The following is a 22,451-nucleotide window of genomic DNA, read 5'->3' as shown; positions in this document are numbered from 1 at the left end:
CTGCTTCTGTTAAAAAAAAAAAAAGCCTGGATCCTTGATTTGCTTTAATCCTCCTTCAGAAGAAAAACAAAGATGATAATTAGGATTTCAGCGACCACTTTCTCAGCCTCGTTCAAGTCCCAGAGCAATAGGAAATAGAGATGAGTCTGAACTGTGAAAACTGGGATTAAAGTAAGAATTTGACTCCAAATTTATCCAAATTCAGTGATGTTAATTGTGCAGCTTCTTAGGAACATATCAAATGCACAGTGGGAATGTATATATTTTAGGTTTTATAAATGGATGGTTAACACTGGCTGAAACCTCTAAAGCAACACAGGTGATCTCTAGCCCAAGGAGTGATAAATTCCATGTAAGAAAGTTTGAAGACATGGCAGAATAAGATGATCTGTTACAAGAACCATCGGTGCTGTGCTGAGATAGGCCAGCACTGAAAGTCATCTGCCAGGTACTGATACTGGTGCCCGTAAGGAGACGCAGGCAGGAGCAGCACATCATTTTCTGAATAAAACACCAAGCAGAGGGTAATGTAGTAGCAAAAGCCAGTATGTCGCCCTTTCCCCAGTCTATTTCCAGCCAGAGGAAGCTAAGCCAATAGCTTTGTGCTGAAGGAGTTAATTTGGTGTGACAGGGATGTTAAAAGCAAGTGATCTTGCTGCTGAGGCTGGAGGGCAGGAGCTGCCCGGAGCAGGCAGGGACTGGTTTAGGTGCGATATGTGTTTCTGCTGAGTTGTGCTGGTTTCAGTGGGATCACAGGCTCTGTGGGTTGCATTTCTCCTTCCTTTGAAGGCAGCAGCAGCTGAGCAGCCTCTCAAGTTTACCAACTGAGGAAAGAATTATTTCTTCCTTACCTGCTGTGTTCTTCACAGGAGCATCAGGGCCCATCAAACGTAATTATTACCCAGTGGAAACTTAAAATTGCAAAACAGACTAATTAAAAAAAGATCATTTAAGCAGTATCAATATTATCCCCTCACCTTGCCACCGGCAATGTCTGCAAGGCCAAATTTTCACACCATGTGCATTAGCTGGGCTTTGACATCCATTTGTCACCAGCCCGACCCGGCTGGGCAGGGGAAGAGGGGCTGCCCGGTCCAGGCCATGCGGGGACCACCTGCAAAGTGGCATCCGCAGGCATCTCCCCAAAAAAGTCCTGCAGAGGGAAAGCCGGCCATGGGAGGGGGCTCGCTCTGGGTTGATGGGAGTAACTTCTGCAGAGCCACATGAGCATGAAACACCAAAGCGGTGAGAGGACTGCGCTTTGAGGGGTGTTTGTGAGCAGTCATATTTTGTCCGTGGCCAGTGGGAATGAGGTGAACACAGGATTTTTGCCTTGGAAAGCAAATAAAGGGCCTGGCTTCTTGCCTCTTCCCAGGGAAAAATATTTTTCAGACAATAAGAACTTTTTGTTCCTAACTTGAAGGCAGATCTTACCTTTCCTAGGCTGTGGGCTGCACATGTTGGGGTGATACGGGAGCTCCTGGGACAGTCCCAGTCCTAGCCCTGCATCCCTCTGCACTGACAAACCGCTTGACTTCTAAAAATCCATGTACGGCAGCCAAAAGGGGAGGTTTTGCCTTGCAAGGTTGCAAGGGGAACCATCTTGAGCTGGGTCATTCCGGCCACAGCTAATGGAGGACCCAATTACGCATAGCTAATAAAAGAGTAGAACTGCACAAAGACACCTTTAGCTGGGGTGCTGCTCCCCCCCACCCACCGGACCGGTGCCCGCAGCTTGCCTGCGGCAGGATGCTCCAGCTGCGGTGCAGTGCCAGGCTTTGAAGTGGGCCAGTCCCAACCCTGGGAAAAAAACTGTTTGCATTGTGATGGTCCTAAGCATTTTTTTTTTTTCTTTTTTTTTTTTTTTACATTTTTACCAAAGGCATTAGGAAAATAAACAGGAAAGGGCTGTGGCCCGCTCAGTCGGATGAAATATTCAAAAACAGCATCAGCTGAGGAGCTTCTTCTAAGAGCTAAGGTAGCCATGCAAAAGGCTGTATCCTTCTTCTTCTTCAGATCAGCAGTCATTAAAAGAGGGACAGGACTGAGTTAGCATTGGTCGGATTGCTGGTTGGTTTTCTATTTTGTTCCCCTCTCCCCTCAATGAAATTGCCCTCCTTCCCTGCCACGAAATTGCACTTGAGACAGTACTTTGTTTCTGCTGCTCTATTTAGATGGATGCTCTAGCTGTGGTGATGCAGTTCTAGTTATTTTGGTTTACAAATATGAGTCAGTCCTAAAGTAAGCCCTTAAACAATTTTATTTTACGGTTCCAAGCAATACCACTGATACATAAATGTCATCCTGGGAGTTACCTTGGAAGTCCGAAATGGTAAAATGAGGTTACTGATGAAGACAGATTTTAAGATGAAGCATAATTATTGAGTTTTGTTCTCTTATGGATGAAATATTATGTGATCAATAGATTATTAGGGTTTGTAGTAGTTGAAGTCTCATGTTATAGAAATAATCTATGAACAGAGTAGTAGAATATAGGGTTACAAATCTCCTGTTATAGTAAACAATGCCTATTTGTCATTTTACAGACTGTTTAAACTCTGGCAATAAGAAAATAGTGATTAGTGCAGACCTAGATGAGTAATTGATTTTAACAATTGATTTTTTTATTTTTATCATTTTGCATTAGCAGCATACTGACAAAAACAAAAAAGTGAAATACACTGACACGCTAGTGGCCGTTCACATGGCTGATGGACAGCCAGGGCACAGAGATCTGAGAAACGGGGTTTACGTTGTTTTTTTTCTTTTCAGGCCCTCTCTAAAACACTTCTTCTTACTCAAAAATCCAGTGGTACGCTTTGTCTTTTCTCCCAGGACAGAGATTTGGCCACCATGCTAAAGCAACAAGAAGTTTTAAATTTTTAATTAGAAATTAAAATAGCAACAGAAGAGATGGCCAGGACTGTGACTTGGCGAATACAGCTGTGACTTGGGCAGAAGATGCGACTGCAGTGGGCTTTACCGGTGCACTGAAGACGAGACGCTTCTCCACGGGTCACCCACTCAGGAGGTGCCAGAGCTGCTCTAGTCTTCTCACTCATATTACTCTGAAACATTTTCTTTATATAGTTGGCAAAAGCTATCTGGTGATTTTTTAACTTAAATTATTAACAGGTTTGGGGACAAGTGAAACTGCATTTGCCTGTAAGTAAGTTTCACTATTAAAAAATAACTAGCTGAGCCGTACTTTAAAGCTCCTGCTATTTTTATCTGAGAAAGCAAGGGAGTCCCCGCCTGTTGAGAGGCCACGTGAGCCGAGCACTGTCACTGTGCCGCAGCGGGAGTCCCCTCCACTTTGGGGGAGACCCACGAGTGCTGCCTGTCCCACGCAACCTACCCCGCGGCTGAGCACTTCCCCACAGCGGGGACATGGGTGACCCATTCGAGGTCACGGACTCACCGTGCCCACGGAGGAGATGCCACCCCATACACATCCCGCGTTTGAAGTCAGCAGGATCCGAGATCTGGGCTCCGTGGCTCACGAGGTTGCGCTTCTCCGAGGTGCCCCAGCATGAATCTGCTGTAGCCCAATGCAGTTAACGGCAAGACGCTGTGCCAGCACTGAAGGAGGGCAGTTTTACAGCACTCCCTGCACAAATACCCACTTTTAGGCACCCTATAAAAAAGCGGTGGCTAGTATTTCAGCTATGACTTAATGACCGTATTTCCCCAGTTGCGCCGATAAAGGTGGAGCGCTCACGGAAGGCAAAGACGTCCTTAGCCGTAAGGAGGGCTGAGGCAGCCAGCCCCCTGTTCTTGCCCATGGTAAATCTGTGAGTACCACGAATCTGCAGCTGCAGAGTTAGCTCCCTTTTCAACACTGCTGCTTTTTCTCAACTTGTTTCACCATAGCATTGAAGTCCGCATTGTAACCGAAGACGTCTCTGCCTTTATATCTGTAGGTCTATTAACTTAGGGCAATTACTCTGCAGAGAGGTGACAATTCCTTTATGGAAGTTATTGAATTCTGGTACTGCAAACACTGCAAACACTGCATCAATAATGAAAGGCCAGTAACAGAGCACAACGTACCTGCATCGTTCAGAAATATAATTTTTTTTTTATGGACTATATCGTCTGACAGATAATTTAGGCCTGGAAATTAGACATCAATTTTTAATAATATTTAAATTTACTTTTCGAGGAAAATTAAAAACTTGAGCTACTAAATACTGGCTTGACTGAACAGGAGGGAGATGGGGAAGAGGGGGTGAAAGGGAATTAAAACAAGGGTCACCGAGATGCTTCATTGGACTTTGCTGACCTTTAGAACTCCCAACTGATTAGTAACCTTGAACATTGATAAATTAGATAATATTCACTCAACCCATTCTCATTTTTTATTTAGTAGAGACTTCCAGCTTTGCTCAGCAGTATGACTTCTGCTCTTTACATATGTGTAACACTGACTGTCTCTCCAAGGATTTGGCTCAAGTTTTAGCTATTATTTTATGTCTCAATTCTTGGCCTGTTTCTTAGTGTGTTGCACTGTGCTTCACGAACCTACAATAGCAGAAAGATCCTACAACACTTAGCTCAGGGTAGGCAAAAAAAGGAAAGAGATGCTTGTTTTCCATCTATACGGCATTTTAGTTTTGACTAAAAGCTGGGATTAAACACCAGTATTACGCTGCATTTGAGAAAGGATTGAGAAAAAATTGAGAGATAATTTTCCTTCCAGTTCTCGTATTTGTTACAGCTCTAAATCCGATGTCAGTGAATGCACTGAACGAGATAAAAGGCAGGGACACTTGCCTTACCTGTAACTTACCTATCCATGGACCCAAAGCAGGAATGCTTACAACTGTTCTGTGGATATCTGCCCTTCTCTCTACCAGCTCCACTGCTCTCCTTCAGTGCTTTCTACAGCTTCTGCCAGAGCCTGAGGATTCTGCCCTTGAAAAATGTTAGCTCTTTTCAAAAAAAGAAGTCTGGTCTTCATGCATTTCCTATGTCTATCTTACACCTTTTCTTGAATGAAATTGAAGTGCAATTCTTAAATGGTAACACCTTCTGCTAAACCTTCTCTCAGAAACAGGCACGCAGCTGCCACTGAAATCCACTGGAGATGTGCCTCTGCATCCGAGGGGAAAACATGACCTCCTGACAATAACTAGCAAGCAAGAAAACACTGTACAGAAAACAGCTTCTTTTCCAAGGAGCTGACACTCTTCTTTTTAAAAACTTTGACCGCAGCTTGCCAGGAACGGGACAATCCAGTAAAACCCTTGAGTACCTGTTATTTATGGACTAGGTGAGGAAAAGGGTTTATTTGGTCTGAAAATCTTCATAGCTTTAATGGTCCAATGTAGACTATCAGTTTGGGGGGGGGGTTGCATATTTTTTTTCAGATTTTTAGTTTCTTGGTTTTGTTTGTATTATTTTCATTCAGTGGCCTGGCATCTCTTGTATTCCCTGCTCCATAAATATCCACTACTCAGCAGACACTAGGGCTCAAGGGAATACCTACCAGATAGATACATGCAGTTGCACGGCATTCCTTTGATCTCCTGCTGTACATGAAACACTGTGAAGTAGCATCTGTTTGCAGAAAAATAATTCTGTTTGTAAAAAAAAAATATACGTGGACTTCCCTTGTAACTTCGTAATACACAGAGGTAATATTAATGGAAGTTTTGCCTGTCCAGGTTGCATGACGATCTACTGAACAGGTAAGAGAGATGTTGAAGAGCAGCAAAGCGCTTTGAGAAGAACATGACTACTAAAGCAGTGTTTAAAGGATGCTGTCATCTTGGGCAGTTTCCTCCTCTCCTGTTTTGCCTCCACTGTTCATGATGCATTCCTTACAAATTCAGCCTTTTCAGCCCGTAGTTTGTAAGCACTGCTTTATTCTTTATTTCTCTTCCACAATAACATAGCTTTGGTCACGTAGCCTCTTTTATTTATTGTCCCAACAGTACAGCAATGAAAACAGGGTTCGCATATTGCAGTGATCCCCACGCATTAAGATACTTTACACAAACAACAAGAACAGCTGTGGAGCTTATAGAAAGACAAACCAACCCAGGGCAGCTGGAGAGAGGAGGAATCTGGAGAAGATTCCCTGCAAATCTGAACAGATGCAAGTCACACACAAATGGTCTGTTCCCACTCTGGGTGACAGCATCCCGCTGGCACATGAATTTTCTGTTCTATCCACTGTAATGAGTCAGATGTATGAAGTTATTTATGTGTTCCCAGAAGAATAACAAAGATAAGACATAATAGGCATAAGGTTGTGCCGGGAAGAAGCTCCCATACGTAGAGGAGCTAGACCAGCGATACTCTACCTGTATGGGCCAGCTGCCTAGGCATGCTGGCAAAGAAGGAACAGTAACAACACACATGAAAATGACATCCCTGAAAAGGAAAGGCAGCACAAACAGAAACGTAAGGTAAGAGAAATATTTATTTAAATTTGCACAATAACGAGCTTATACTGAACAAATTCAATCAAGAAATAATAGTAAGTGCAGTAAAACAAGGAAATATTGATGACTTTTCCCATCAGAAAACATTAAGAAGCCATGCCTGTGCATCACGGTTTTTCTTTTTTGGTTTTTTTTTTTTTTAGTTTTTTTGTTTTTACAGTAACTTCTATCTTTTTTTTTTTTTTTCAGCGCACATACTGTACATATCACATCTTAGCTGCTAGGTTCTTTATTCCTGAAGGCTTCATCCTTTTACTGAAACATCTGCTAAATTCTGCAGTGAGCAATCAAACACATTTGTGCAGATGCAACTATGATTAGGTAAAAATCTCTGCATCTGGTCAAGTGTTGGACTCTCAAAACTTTGGAAGACCCTGTAAGAGCTCCTAGTTGATTTTGGATCTTGACATCGTTATGTACAGCATTACAATGTGTCACTTTACACTAACCTACATATTCTGCATAATGATGTCAGACAGACAAATAGCCAGAAGATTTGGGCCTAACCTCATACAAAGGTTTACACATCCAAGCTTATCTTGAGTCCCATAAATTTCACGCTGATTCAGGTAACAGAGTTCATCATATATCTGCACTTTAGATGGACAAAACCAATCTAATTTTAGTTTTAATTTTGTACAATTTTTGGTCTAAAGGTCTTTTTTGTGAAGGAAAATTCTTTAACCAGAAACTGCTTGTGAGAGATGGTTGTTGGTGTCACAGTTCCTGAAGGCACTGTGGGTCCACTGAGCAACAGACGTGGCCATTCTAAAGGAAGGAAAAAAGGAAAGAATTGAAACAATTAGCATTTTGTACAAACCAAGTCAATTTAACAAGCTCAGCCATTTGCAAACACCCCTCAGATCTGAACGTACAGATTTGTAAAATACAAGACCTCGACAGGTTTTGATTGGATTCACGACATTGCCGCCATGTCCTTCCCTTGCCCAAGGGAACAGGCTATTATGATTCCTCTAATTGCTTGCTTTGCTGTGGTCTGTATCCCAGAGCTCCAATAGTCAAACTGAAAGAAGCTGGGATCACTGGAAGAAATGCTCCCGGCATAAAGGTATCAGGCATCTGCTCAAGTACACAAAGCTCTTGAACAAGACAGGGAGCTTGGGAGTTTTATTTAGATCAGCCAGAAGGGACTCTGGGTTCTATTTAGCCCTGAATGTTTCAAGTTAATACAACCTGGCTGTAACACCAGCAAACATTAATCCATAAAGTTCTTCCTGATAGTCCAGACATTCTTCTGAGAATTTTAGCAATTAAGGGAACAGATTGCCTATGGACATCATTAAAGTACTGGAGAAATAATTTTCTGCACCTCTACTACTTCTTTTTTTAAGTCCGATTCTTACAATGCAAATAAAAGTGTGTATTATTTTTAAATTACTCCAACTATGTTTAGTTAACTGAACGGCCAGGACTGAATAAAGACCACGGTCTGAATCATTCCAACGTTGTCTTTCACTCCTTCTGTTACAGGAGGTTAGACAATCTTACTGCCCACCTTCTTTACTTGTGATTTGAAATGGTTTTGTGGCTAAGTCAGCTTTAGCTGACGCCCGGGTTTCTGAATTCTTAAAGGATTTGTGTAAATCTATTTTGCTATAGCTTGCTTAGAGAGGCTTAGACTGGAGCTTTGACCTTCCATGTGATGCTCTGCAGGAAAAGAGTGGGGTGACACAGGACGAATGAGATGGAGAACTATACAAACTAGGCACAGCCTGATTAACCTGATCTGGAGGGAGCGGGCTTCTTGCAGGCAGAACTACAATATTAAAATGCTGCCAATATGAGCAGATGATAGTGTATTTCAAAAAGAAAACTGCGCTTTAAAGAAAACTGAATAAGATTTGGCTTGCTGAGGGACAAAGTGGTACATCTTCGCTGTTATGCAGATTCACACCTGAGCTGTATTAAATCTATGGGTTTGGGCAGAGTATCTGTTTTAATCTTACACATGTTCACAATGCAGCAATGGATTTTATTAGTCTGTGTACGTGTTTACACTGAATAGAAATTAGTCAACGCTTGAGGTTCAGTCTTTGCTTAAGAGAAAAGGGCAGATGGGAGCAGCACACAGGTGGCCATCAGCAGAACTGACACATGGCTTCTGCATTGCCACTGATTTGCTACACAACAATGAGAACACGTTTCCCTTCACCAAATCTCAAAAGTGCTTTAGAGAAGAATCACACATAACTATTTGTCTTACAGATGGGGAAGCGGAGGCACAAAAACCTCAGCAACTTGCCCAAGCAAAAAGTAACTTCTAGCATTGGAATTGGGGTATGCCACTGTCCTGGTTTCAGCTGGGATAGAGTTAACTGTCTTCCTAGTAGCTGGTACAGTGCTATGTTTTGAGTTCAGTATACGAAGAATGTTGATAACACTGATGTTTTCAGTTGTTGCTCAGTAGTGTTTAGACTAAAGTCAAGGATTTTTCAGCTTCTCATGCCCAGCCAGCGAGAAAGCTGGAGGGGCACAAGAAGTTGGCACAGGACACAGCCAGGGCACCTGACCCAAACTGGCCAATGGTGTATTCCATACCGTGTGACGTCCCATCTAGTATAGGAACTGGGAAGTGGGGGCGGGGAATCGCCGCTCGGGGGACTGGCTGGGTGTCGGTCGGCGGGTGGTGAGCAATTGCACTGCGCATCCTTTGTACATTCCAATCCTTTCATTATTACTGTTGTCATTTTATTAGTGTTATCATTATCATTATTAGTTTCTTCTTTTCTGTTCTATTAAACCGTTCTTATCTCAACCCACGGGTTTTGCTTCTTTTCCCGATTTTCTTCCCCATCCCACTGGGTGGGGGGGGAAATGAGTGAGCAGCTGCGTGGTGTTTAGTTGCTGGCTGGGGTTAAACCACGACAGCCACCAGCTACGGACCCCAGAAGTATGAGTTTCTGCACATAAGCCTGTTTCAACATCCTTTGGGCAGCAGCTGGCTTTCTAACCATCAGCCACTCTGTCAGGTCACATCATTTTCTTCTAACCACCAACCCGTTCTGACATCAAGACAAATGCCTACGCTTACTTGGCACGTACCGCTTCCCTCGTAAAAGGACTCTGCCTCGACAGCAGCAACCGCCATTGCACACGGTATTGCGTCAGGCAAAGTGGAGGAAGAAGGTGGTGCTTGACAGCTTCTGCTACATGATCTGTTACTCCCCATCTCTCCCAGGAGGTGTTGAAGTTAGATTATTTATTATGAGCACTTTTTCAAAGTAGTTAATTGTACCATGTACTACGTGTTTGGCAAGTATCTTCCTTGGGAAGGACATAGGATAAAGACCAAAATCAACTGTGAATTTGAGTAATAATCAAAGATTTCTGGATAAATTCTGCTGTCTCTCTTCCTTTGGCTACTGCGGAAACACTCTGTCATTCTTCAGTACTGGATGATGGAAAATACAATTAACCTTACAGGCTTATTTTGAATGGAAAAACTTATTTTAACCTCCTTTTCTTTTGCATCTTTAAAAAAAGATGCCAGAATTCACATAAGCCCATAGCCACTAATTTTTCTCCTCAGACAATGAATTCCTTTGACTACAAAAACTATTAAATGTTCTAAACATTATGTTGATTCTACTATTAATTTTAAAGCAAGAAAGCTATGTAAACATATAACTAGTCCTTTAATTCTCAAAGCAATTATTATTCTCAAAAGCAATTCAATCAGTTCTGATAACACTGTAGTATCACACAGAACAAATTTCTTGTGTGAAGTCTAGTCTTACATACCTCTTCGTTATTGCATATGTTCCCAAGATAGCATGGAGCTATATAGTAAGAACCGTGATCAAACTTGAATTGAGCTATCCTGGTGGAAAAGCAAAGCCCACTACCGTGTCCGCAGCACACTGCAGCACGGGCTGTTGTCCTGCTTCTGACCTGCTAGCACATTAAACCACCCTTCTAGCACAAGCAAGAGTAAAGTTAACTAAGCTGAACACTTTTACTGTTATCTCCGCTGCTTTAAAACTAGCGCAGACACCAACTATCCACCAACCGGACTCAGTGCATTAATATTTATATACCACAGAACAAGCTGGGAGAGAAGCATCTCTGCTTAATTTTTATGCTCTTTACCTTGCACTGGCAGAGGGTGCACTCTGTGCCGTGCTTGATCCAAGAAGATCCAGTGAAGCGAACGACATTGGTTTCATCCAGACAGGTTTTAGTGATGTCATTGCGAATGGTGTCCGCTTGGCAGGGGTCAGTGACACAGCGCAGGCAGCACTCATTCTCGGGGAGGACGCTGAATTCACAATCCACCTCCGGGCACGGCAAGGGCCAGCAGTCAACTTCACCTTGCTGTTTACAAATGTGACGAGAACAAGAGAAGATTGTTAGCTCTTATTTTCTTTCATTACCTGTTCCTCTGACTCAGCAGCCTGTTTCTTAGCTGGCTAGTTGTATCCATCTGGTCCTATTCAGAAGTCGGTGCAGAGAACACTGATATTCACTCCCTGTGGGAGACACAGCAAGTTGGGTGCTTTTTTCTGCATGCTGTTCAGGAAGTGTATTAGAGTTAAATTATTTCAACACGCTCTGCATCAAGCTGCAGCTGAAAATTCTCCATAAATGTCATGCAATGTGGAATATGGCTATGTCCTTGCGAAGTCCTACTTCTGCACGTGACAGAAGCCATAGCAGGGGTCTACTGCAAAAAAGCTTCGAAATCTCCAGTTTCACCTAGTTCTTACTTCTATTCGGACTGTCGGTTTGCCATAGAAAGCCCTCAAGTTCAGCTCTGGATGGGCTACAGTTTATCTTGGCCATGGTTACAAATGCAGTGGCTGGACTAAGGGTGTCAAGCTACCAGCAGCCCAATGCAGCAAGGAACACCAGCGTGTTTTCAGTAAGAGGACCTCCACCCCCTTACCATCCATTTAGGATGTTACAATGAGAATACCTGAACTTCCAAACTTATTCACACTTTCTGCATGATGGGTTCAGTACAGTCAGGGTATGAAAAGGTCAAAAGAGAGACTTGTGTTGGGCCAGAATATTCTTAGGGGAAGTTCCTGTATGCCTGTACACAAACCTAAAGATGTCTAATTATTCACATCAGTTACTAGAAGCTGGGGTCAGCTTCCCTTCAACTCTGGACAAGGGCCAAAGTTTCAGATCTATTGGTCAAAGAAAAGACTTCACAGAAGTCATTAATCCATATTTCTTTTGGAGCAGGTCCATCTCCGACCTCCAACTTATTCAGCTCATTTGAGCACAGATTGAGTAGTCCAGATTTAAGGGGGGCAAAGAGAATTGCATTTGGCTCTAGAAAAGAAGTACTCACAAAAACTGTATCCAAGCCTTTGAGAATGATGAGTTCAATATCTCCAGAGCAAAAGCTGAAAAAAATTCCCAGGGATTTGCCATAGCTGAAAATTTGCTCCTCTTGTTGCAGAAAGTATTGTGAAGTTAGTTACTCTTTTGCAAAATTCTCATCTGGGTCAATTTTTGTCTTTTTGAATCACATGATGGTAAGAATGAAAGCAATCTTAAAACCAGTCACTGATCTTGATATTTCAATTTATTTTTTGTAGTGATGGACAGTGCAAGTAGTAAACAATATGTCATCACCCAAAAAAATCCCTGACAACTGAAAGAAAGCAGGCTTTATTTACAGAAGTAGCATCTTGAAAAAAGAGACATCTATCGAGATCCCAAACTGTAGGTGGTTTTGGTTTGTTTTTAAGACATTTAATGAACCACCTGGGAGTCTATTTCGCTGGATTTTACCAGTGGTAACACTGAAAGCACAGTGTCTACAGAAATTGGTTTCTGGCTGTTATTCATGATACTCTGACAAAGGAAAGCTGCTAGATGGACTAGGCTTTACATTTGGAGATAACAGGTGATAAAAGCTAGTCAGTTTTATCTTGGGATTTTTTCTGTCATGAAAACTTCCTGAGTGGCATTATGCAGAATAGTTTTTTCTCTGACTCTGAAATACATGCCTAGGAAAAAGATCACAAGCTTTAACAGTTTTTTTTTTCAAACCTCATTTCACTATTTTGAAAAATGCATCAAGTCTTATTATTTTTCTGTTACTCAGAATGTCTGAATGAATAAACAATTTTTAGTCTACCGGCATCTTTGAAATTATCCACCATGATAATAAATACATATTTAGAATTTCCTTATACAGCTTCATCAGTCTCTGAATGAGTGAACACATGAGTGTTGCTGTGTAGGTGCCACATCCAAATGACCTCCACTCTTTGCTAAAACAGTCTCATGATTAAATAACTTCTATTGTGTCTATTGTGTCAAAATGCATTTTTGACTGGAACTTGACAATACTGACAAATATCCATGAAAATCAGATTTCGATTATACGCATACTCCAGAGGAAATTAAATGGATGCTAATGCATGAAAATTAACTATTCACAGATCAGAATATCTCATATCCTTTTTCCCTCCTGTCTCTGCTGCTGTAATCAGGAGCCTTACCAAGCAGCGACACTGCTGACAGTTCTGTATCCAGGAGTCACCGCTGTTGTAGGAAAGCTCCCCGCTCTGATGTAAACATTGACTGCTGAGCCTTGGGTCACATTCAGGACAGCAAAATAGGTCCACGGTGGGATTTTCACAGTCACAGACCATTCGCCGGCACATCACATATCCACTCTGTTGTTGGAAGACAGGTATAGAGCGATGGCAAAAATGTGATCAACTCCGGCAGTACTGGTACCAAAATTTGATTTTTTTTTTCAGGATTCTAAGCCACTAGCAGCTCACGAGTTTTTCGACTATACGATAACCTTGTCAAAATACAATTCAAACAGAGGCAGAAACCACAATACACACTCAGTAACTACCAAAAAGTTCCCCTGTTGTCTTATATACATCCTTCATACAACCAACCTTCAGACAGCTCTCACCTAAGTTGGTGAAACCCAAGGGTGTCTTTCCCAAGGGACAAATTTTAATGTATTGCACTAAGTTTATGTCACTCATACAGATGCTAGTCAAGTCTTGGTTTAAACTTCCAGATCAGTCCCTCTCATCTGTAATTATTCACGTAAGGAAGATGATAGGTAATCTGAAATTAAATTCATGCCCATGAAACCTGAGCTGCTGAAATGCTCAGGACTTTGTCAGCAGTGTATTGGGCCTTCATTCTCCATTAGCATTTAGCTTGAGATCCAGGTTCCCGCAGCTAACATTTGAGAAAGCTAAGCTGAATTACTCTGCAGATATAGAACCTACTTCTATTTATCGCCATCTGCTAGAGATACTGGCATCAGTCACCAACGCCAGTATGTGTCTAGACAGACAGTTTCTTTGCATCAAAATGCCGTTACTCCCACCCAGAAAACACAGGTTGTATCTCTGCTAAGAAAACAGTACCATCATCCTTCTCCCAGTATCATAAAATAAACCTCCCATGGAAGTTCCACTCATGCAGATTGGAGAGAGAAGCTCTCCCCAAAACTGTATGTAATAAATAATTCCATTTTTCTGTAGCACTACAAGCACGCCTGACAAGGCAGCTAAACCAGGAATTTCACTTGAATCATGCCACTCTTCCTTTCATCCCTACCACCATCTTGCAGAAGCAGCTAGTTCTATTTCTACTGACCTGGCACGAGCAGACAGAGCATCTGTCATTCTCCAGCACCCAAATCTGACCGTTGTGCTTGATTTTGTCTTCATGGATACAGTCTCCTGTGCAGTTCTTGCCATGGGGACATCGACAGTCGTACCCACCATCCAAGTTAAAGCAAACAGTGTCATTGGCACAGCTATGCCTTCCAGTTCCACATTCATCAATGTCTGCAAAAACATGCCATGCAATGCTCTCAGACCACATTCAATTAACAAAAATGTTCTTGCGGCAGTCAATATAAATGATTCTTGGCCATTAAAGACTTCAGCTGAAAATTAATTTGCACTTCACCAGAACGGGGAGAAATAACTTACAAGTTCACAAAAAGTATTTTTCAAGCCAGATAAAACTTTTAAAACATGGTATTTTGAGTTTTTCTATACATCTTTCTAAGTGAATGCCATTGAGTAAGGTAGGTAGACTGAAGAAATCACAGGAAACATAAGAACAAAAATAATTCTCAGCTCCCTAAAGAGAATTAGTTTGTGGCAGCTGTCCATGAGACATGCAGTTAAAGAAAAGCTGCAGAATCTTGTTTTCAAAACCTTTTGCTGGCTCTGTCTAGCACATTTGAATTCACTTGTGAGAAGTTAATGTGAAAGGTGACGTCTGACCTGTAAGCTCATTTAAGCAAGCACACCATGCTTTAAGATGCATCATTTATTAGGGTGTGCAAACTAGAATATTTTAATTATTCAAGTTGCAGGGACATCTATAGCCTTTGTGTCTAGCATAGAAACTAAAGAAAAAAAATTAATGTTTCCAGTGCAGAAAGGTAAATGATGTCAAAACAATCATATCTCAAAGAATTCAAGAGTACCTTTAAAGGTCTACTTCATCAAGGTACACAAAATTATTTTGCAAGGGCAAACTAGCAGCACACACTGCCTTCTACTTGAATAGCCTTTATTTAGCTTTTTCAGCTGTCCGTATGGAGAAAAGTTATCTGGGAGAAAAGCTTTGAAAGGGCATGAAGTAAACAGCTATATGCGATAAAACATGGAAAACACTAGAAGAGTAAAGACTAGATCTATTGCGATTGTAAATATCGATACACTGAGTTCAACTCTAAATACAATTTCACAACAGTCTGGCCCAAGCTCTTAATTAGAGTTCATTAAAAAGTAGCGTTGTGATATTTAACTGTCCAACAGATCAGTACAAGACAAAATAAGCAATACGGTCATGCATGTATCTTTCACCATCAGCATAAAAACTTAATAAAACACACAGCTTTGAGTTCAATAACGGAAATGAAATCTCCAATTCACCTCAAGCACATTCAGTTTAAAGCAAAATAACTCAATTATAATTTCAATTCCAAGTGTGGCTGCAGTCAAAAAAGTAAACCAGTTGCTAACATGAATATGAATTGGGAGGAAAAACAGCAGGGAAATTATTAGAATTCCATTGTATAAATAAGCAGCATTGTGGGTTTCCTTCAAATACTGTGTGCAGTAACAGTGGCACCATCTCAGAAAAAAGTATCACAAAATTACTAGGGCTTATGGAAAAGACAAGGAAAATATCATTTGAGAAGAACTGAAAAGAAATAGATTGTTCATCTCTAAAAGAACATCAGCAAGAAGGGAAATAATGAAAAAACTAATGAATACTCCAGAGAAGACATGTTGAGAGCTTTTGTTCTTCATATTGCCTAACACACAAGACAAGGGACAGTGAATGAAACTGAAAGACAACAAATTTAAGCCTGATAAAAGGAAATAACTTTTCATACAGTGTATAAACAAACTATGACACTCACTGCCACTGAATGTTAAAAGGGGAAAGAAATTGCATAGCCCAAAGTGCATAAAGCTAGCAAGCATATTCAATTTGCAATGCTAACAGATTTTGGAAGAGAGATTACATTTCATGCATTAGTGTCTATGGTGCCCTTATTTACGTATCAGATAACCCAGAACAGGCAAATCATCTCAGATCTCCACATCTTCTACCTCGCTACCTTCTGAAGCATCTGGAGTCGGTCACTGTTGCAATAGGGCAGAAGATAACTGGGATCATGAACCTAAGTCAGTGTGGCTGTTCGCATGGACCTGAACAGCTGAAACGTCACAGGCGCTTCAGACCAGGAAACCCACCCGAACAGCACGGATACATCATTAGCGGAACCCACAGCCCCGCGGAGGCTGTCCTGTCTCCAGCCTTGAAGGTTTTTAGACAAGCAGCTAGCAGGAATGGTTTGAGTGATGCTGGTCTCGGCAGAGCAGAGGGGTGGAAGGGCTGCTTTCTCATTCCTGTATTTTCTCTTAAATCCATACTGAAAATAATACAATCTGGCAATATAAAATTAAGATCCCCATATGCTCACAGTCTAACTGGTTTCAAGTTATGTAATGAAGAGAAGAAATGCAAATCCTATTTAAATATAATGATTCAGATTAACAGCAGGAATCTCTTTATTATTGAAGTAATTTCTAATAAATTACTTTCAGACCCTCGTGTTCGTTTGTTTAAAACACACTTTTGTACAAAGCTTTCACATAGGTAGTATCATAAATGAATAATATCACTTCTCAACAACCTGGCCACTTGACTGAAAGCAGCCATATTTAATGAGATACTTGGATGAAGTTCAGCTGTCATGTAAATAAGAACAGTTTCCTTTAAACAACAAATGGTGACCCTATAAACACTAAGTCTGCATTTGGCACTTGTGTACAAGTGTATTTCACAATTTTCCCATGAGAAAAAGGTTTCTGGGGTTTGTTTTTCAACACGGTAATGGTTAGTGCGCTGTTACTGAAAACAATTGAGGTTTCATCATTGACTCTGGTATCGAGCAGAGCTTATCCAAGATTGGGAATTTACAAAAAATCCCAACCTTGTTTTTTCAGTTGTTTGATTCATGAAAATAAATGTTCTGGATAGGGCAATTTAAATATCTCTGGTCAAAGCAGGAGCTATTTACGTTTTGATTCTAACCTAATCAGAAACAGCAGTGTGTTTATAACACAGCAAGAGAAACACAAACTTTGTATGCACGAAATTCTCATCTGCATTATTCATCCACATCAGACTTCAGGCATTATCTGCAAAGAACTTGCACACAAATTATCCATACCAAGCAAAACTTTGTTCAGCTTTTTGACTTTGGATTTATAATGGATGGTGGTTTGTTACTGACATTTTGTTTACAGCCATAACCAGCTCTCCAATTTCCATAACCATGTGGACAGGGTATGCTGCATCTTTTGTGTCTGAAAAAGGGAAGGATTACAGGCTGCATATTTCCAGTATATCCAGCCACAGAGGCATGTTATTATTGCTCTCATATTATTTAAAAAAAAAAAAAAAACAAACAACAAAAAAGCCCCAACAAAACAACAAATAATTCACTTCAGGCTATTTACAACACCCTGCTTAAGAATCAAGCAGCTTGAATGTTATGACATTAGAACATTAGATCTCAAAAGACTTGGAGATTTGCCTCAGAAAAAAACAGAAACAAAATGTAACTAGTTTTCTAGTGCTAAATTGAGGACCAGTTGTTATTTATCTAACCTACATTAAAAATTACAGCAGCTTTGATCTGGCACACTTTTAAGAATTTTCCTTTTCTTACCATCGTCCCTGGGTAGAACTTAATATTGCAATGACAAAGGAGTACCATGGATGAAGAATTAGTGATACGTTTTACAGAAAGCTAGGAGTTAATTGCATCACAAGTAATTTCATGCCTACAGAGGAAAAATATTGGACTAAAGCCATAGAAAATGGTGACAGTACTTGGCATGACTAAACGCCATTTTCAATATTTGAGAGACTGCAAAGGCAGAAAGCTCCATAAAAATGGGAATTTCAACTGCCCCACCAGGTTGTGACCCAAGGCTGTATTTAACAGATTTACTGACTGTTTCTTGGAACAGATAGTCAAAGAATCCCAAAGGGACAAAGCACCATTTGACTTGGCCCTGAGCAGTGTGCAGACTCTGATTCGAAATGTCTCTACTCAGCAACTACTCTGTATTGGTGACCAACAGTGACCAAAATGTATGCAAGTTCAATATCCTTAAAGGAATTTAAAAGACTGCAGAAAATCTCTGTGGTAGTGCTTAGTTTCACGGAGGGAATTATGTTAAAATGATGACGTTTTAAAGATTAATTAAAACTAGCAACCCAAAGGATAACATGTTTTCAGATAGAAAGAAGATTTTTAAAGAGACTATATTATAGATTGAGAGTAAATGTATACTATACTAATTAAAAAGACTTTAAAGGGGGGATACATTTCATATACTGTAATACTTTTATTCAAAAACTTCATGAGCTACCTTGCATAATACATGGCTTTAAATGAACTATGTGCCATGGAATAAAAGAGGTCATTGACTCACAGATTAATAGCAGGTTAATTGGTAAGTAATAAAAGGCAGCAACAAATGGTCAGGTTGTCACAATGGAGAGTTGTCCCAAGGGAGTTCCCCAAGAATCTGTGCCAGAATGTCTGCTGCTCAATATACTCAGTCATCTGGGGGAATGGATGAACAGTGAGATGAAAAAGACTGTTGATAAGAAAGTATTAAAACCAAACAACTGACAGTGAAATATAGAAGTATTTCATGATATTGACTGAGTAAACAATAATATGTCAGATGAGATTCAATTGTAAGGTGCATGGGGAAATACCCGTTCAAAAATCAAATCAGTCTTTTAGATCTATTCTGGAAAGAGATCTTGGAGCTACTGTGGATAGCTCTAAAAAAAATGACAGCTCAATAATATTTTGGACAAAACCCCACAAATACAATATTGATAACGACAGATGAGAAAACTCGCAATAAACTCACAAGGAACACGAACAAGGCACAATTAGAAAAAAAAAAAACAACTGTGTACACCTTGCTAGGAAGTGACAAAGGGCTGAGAGACCCATTCTAATATAGCTGATGGAAAGTTGCAACTTTCCCTCCTTTGATAAACTATCCAGACTTAAGTGTGGGACATTCACATAAAGCCCGCCAAAGTCTCCCTCAGACATGATTTCCTACCAGAATCATTCTGATATCAGTTAGAGTGTCATCTATGTAAAGAAAAGATGAACATTTGTATCACTGAGAAATATGCTGTTGGAAGAGATGGGTTGGGAGGGTGAACAGTTCCTTTGCTCTGAAGCAACTGAAGTTTCTCCATTACCTTAGCTCTGAAGAGTAGCATTAGCTCAGCAAGGTGACAACATCAGGATACCTGAGTACTTTTTGCTTCAGGCAAAAAAGGAAGGCGTGCGTTTGATAGGGAGCCCAAGCGCATCTGAGCAGAAAGTTAGGTTTCTGTTCTTCTCTGTCCTAAGTAAATCTACTGACTGATGTCATCATTCTTCAAAGAGCAAGCGAATTGTGAATAATTTATTCGTGAGTTCATGCAAGCCAGCTGTCAGAGTGCTTAGCAGATGTGGAAGATGAAGAGCTGAGACTTCAGATCCTGGTAACACCAGCTTCACAGAAATGTTGCTTCCGGATACAGCAAATGTATTCAAATTCCCATCTTGTAAAATGCAGTGGTCAAGTTTCTGTTTTATTAGTCCTTTTACAAAAGATGAGAAACCCTGCCAATTTTGTACTCTGCTCACATTCCAGAATATTTAAATATTAATATGTCTCCATATCTGCCTTCTGTTTGGTGATGCTTAAGTTGGGTTCCCAAACTCAATAATGAAGCCTTAATGCCTATCGCTCTGTTTGGGATGGATGCAAAAAAGGTCACTTTATTTGTGGACCTTTTAAGATCATGAATAAAGGCAAAAGGATTTCAATGGAGCTTTATGAGTGCTAGTAAGATTTCCTGCTGAAGAGTAGCAATTCTTTATTTCCTGTCTCCTTAAGTGCTATCAGTAACAAAGCTTCTGTTAAACATTACCAGCACTGTAGAAAGATCCAAGTGTAGGACTCCAAACTGACAGCGGTTTTTGAACTACAAGAAATTTCATGTACTAGTTAAAATACCAGATGTACTGTGAGATAAATTCAGACATCCTGACAGTCAGCAATTCCTCTGCCTTCCAGATCCACAGACATGGATGCTGAAGTGACCATTTTGGACTCTGTTCATTCATTAAGGCTGGGGAGCATCCTGAGTCTCGTAATACGCCTCCACTCCTCATTATCCTGGATTGTGGAAGATATTGTTCAAGTAGAGCCCCAACCCTCTGTGTTGTCAGGCAGCCTGCTCTATCACACAGAGAAGGAAGTGATTCTACTTCTGGAAGCAGGACGGCAGAAGAAAAACATAACAAGACATTTCAGAACAGAAATCCTAAACTGTGAGATCACATACAGGTAAGACCTTACAACCAAAAAAAAGATCCTTATCGAATTGGGCATTCTGGATTGATACTTTCCAATCCTTTCATTTCCACCTGTCTCATTTAAAGAATGTGGTACCTGCTGAGAGTGAAAGTATGTTGATCTCATATTCTGCATCAACAACAGCTGGTACCTGCCAGATACTCTTGGTAAGTCCTAAGGGGCTGCATTAATTAGGTGAGCTATTCTTCGGACGTGGAGGTACGCAAAATGTCCAACAACTGATGAGGCATAACCTGCACTGTTCTGGCACAAACCAATACAGCCTCTTTCTTCAGCTGATTTTGGAAGCTTTTAGACATTGCAGGGGACAAATTCAAAGGAATCAGGATCTTACACGACTGCAGAACAAATATTAACTGGGCCTGAACATTCTTATTTTAGGATTTTGCCCTCAGTGGTTCCACTTTTTTAATGCAATGAAGCTTGAGGCTGCAATATCTACTATCTTAGTCTAGCTCTCCTTTATGAAATGGTACATGAGAGACAACCTTCAGAGCACCAGTAAGACTGTGTAAAGAAACTATAAAGAAAAGCTGTAGGGGGGCAAAGAGGAAGGTACCAGGTGATATACCATGCTGAATGCTATATTTACATATATATAAAATTTAAGACTTCGCAAAGCCATGCAATTCTCAAAGACTAAGCGGCTGATCTTTCACCACTTTTCTGGAAATACGATGATGCATAACATAATTCCATTTCCAAGGGAAAAGCAGCAAGTGCTGGTAAGAGGTTGAAGCCCTACAGCTGCATTTCCCATCATTTCTCTCAGTAATTGTTATAGAGACCACAGGTCTACTGAGGAGTATAATGTGAAGCAAAACTAATAGCAAAGGAATCTCTAGGTCTTCTGTTGCCTGTAGGTACAATAAAATGGGATTATGAATCTCTGCATTCAAGGACATTAGTCAAAATACTCAATATTCTCAGTTGTGCCAAAGAAGCAGCAGTAGCCAAGGTCAATATATGTGTAAAACAGGCAATTCAGCAACTATTATTTCATTATCAAGCACTGACAAAGTCTAATGCTACAAAGGAGCTAGAGAGCTAGGAATATTTAGTATGATGTCCTGATGGGACCATTTCCAGCAAAAGGGGTAGGTGCGAGTTTGGTATTCTGTTAAAATAAGGATTTTAAGGAAATGCTCCTGCATTTCTGTGACCTTAACAGAGGTGTTTCCACCTGGATTGTTAAAATTAGAGGCTTTGCTGAAGGAAAAAGGAGCTGACTAACACTGATCACAGAAGTGCTCTCTGTCGTACTATCAGTACATGTCCAGCGGACATAAACAGACCCAGATTTGAAGCAGACCATATAGAACAATCAAGAAAGAAAAGATTTGAACACACACTTCCTTGGCTTTTAAAGGTTTTCTCCACTGAAAGAGGGAACTTTCTTCAAAGCGACTAAAACTTCCAAAAGATGAGCCAAAGCCAAGCCTATTGTGCACTCAATATAAAACACTGCTTTGAAGTAGTCCTCTTAGAAAGCAAAAGGGACAAGCCCTCAAAGAACATTTCCTAATCCCCATGAAGTCTAAATTCTTTGTTCACCAAGAGGACCAGTTTCTCTTCTGTGTAATTCTGCACTGTTCCTTCTACAGCTCTGCAAGCTGTAACACCTGCAGAAGCCAGAAAGCTTCAGAGGACACTGGTCCTGGATACAGCAAGAAGCTCATACAGTTGAAGGTGAGAAGTGGAGAACTGAGATTTGAAATCTGAGATCAGTATAGCCTGGAAGCTGCTCCCCCATTACAGTGAGTATCTAAAAGACCATCCACCAGCAGCTCAATCTAATCACGTCTAACTAGGGGATACTGAAGAAGTGACAAAAGAAATCCATTTTCTTATGTCTTTAAACCCAGTAGGGGAATGTCTCACTGTGGGAAGTTCTGACAGCAGACAAGCCAACTGCTTTTGCGCTACTGTGCTTTGCTACTGGAAGTTCAACTTTCCATACTGCAATGGATTTTAGGCAGTCTCTTCATACTTTTTCAGGTTTTATTTTCTGTCTGAGACACAATGTCACAGG

The 22,451-nt window shown here is 40.7% G+C and overlaps 1 protein-coding gene across 1 annotated transcript in view; it reads right to left on the bottom strand.

Moving 5' to 3' along the window:
* Positions 1-6,412: 6,412 nt before the first annotated feature.
* NELL2 (neural EGFL like 2) overlaps positions 6,413-22,451 on the bottom strand; it is a 154,801-nt gene continuing 138,762 nt past the window's right edge. The window contains exons 17-20 of the mRNA XM_052790385.1: positions 14,067-14,260; positions 12,935-13,111; positions 10,563-10,787; positions 6,413-7,220 (exon numbers count right to left, since the gene is read on the bottom strand). Coding sequence (XP_052646345.1) covers positions 7,170-7,220; positions 10,563-10,787; positions 12,935-13,111; positions 14,067-14,260 — 647 coding nt within the window. The 3' untranslated portion in view covers positions 6,413-7,169. The remainder of the gene's footprint in view (positions 7,221-10,562; positions 10,788-12,934; positions 13,112-14,066; positions 14,261-22,451) is intronic.

This window comes from Harpia harpyja, chromosome 6 (assembly GCF_026419915.1).
Source record: "Harpia harpyja isolate bHarHar1 chromosome 6, bHarHar1 primary haplotype, whole genome shotgun sequence".
NCBI lineage: Eukaryota > Metazoa > Chordata > Aves > Accipitriformes > Accipitridae > Harpia > Harpia harpyja.
This window is presented reverse-complemented; position numbering and strand designations above follow the sequence as displayed.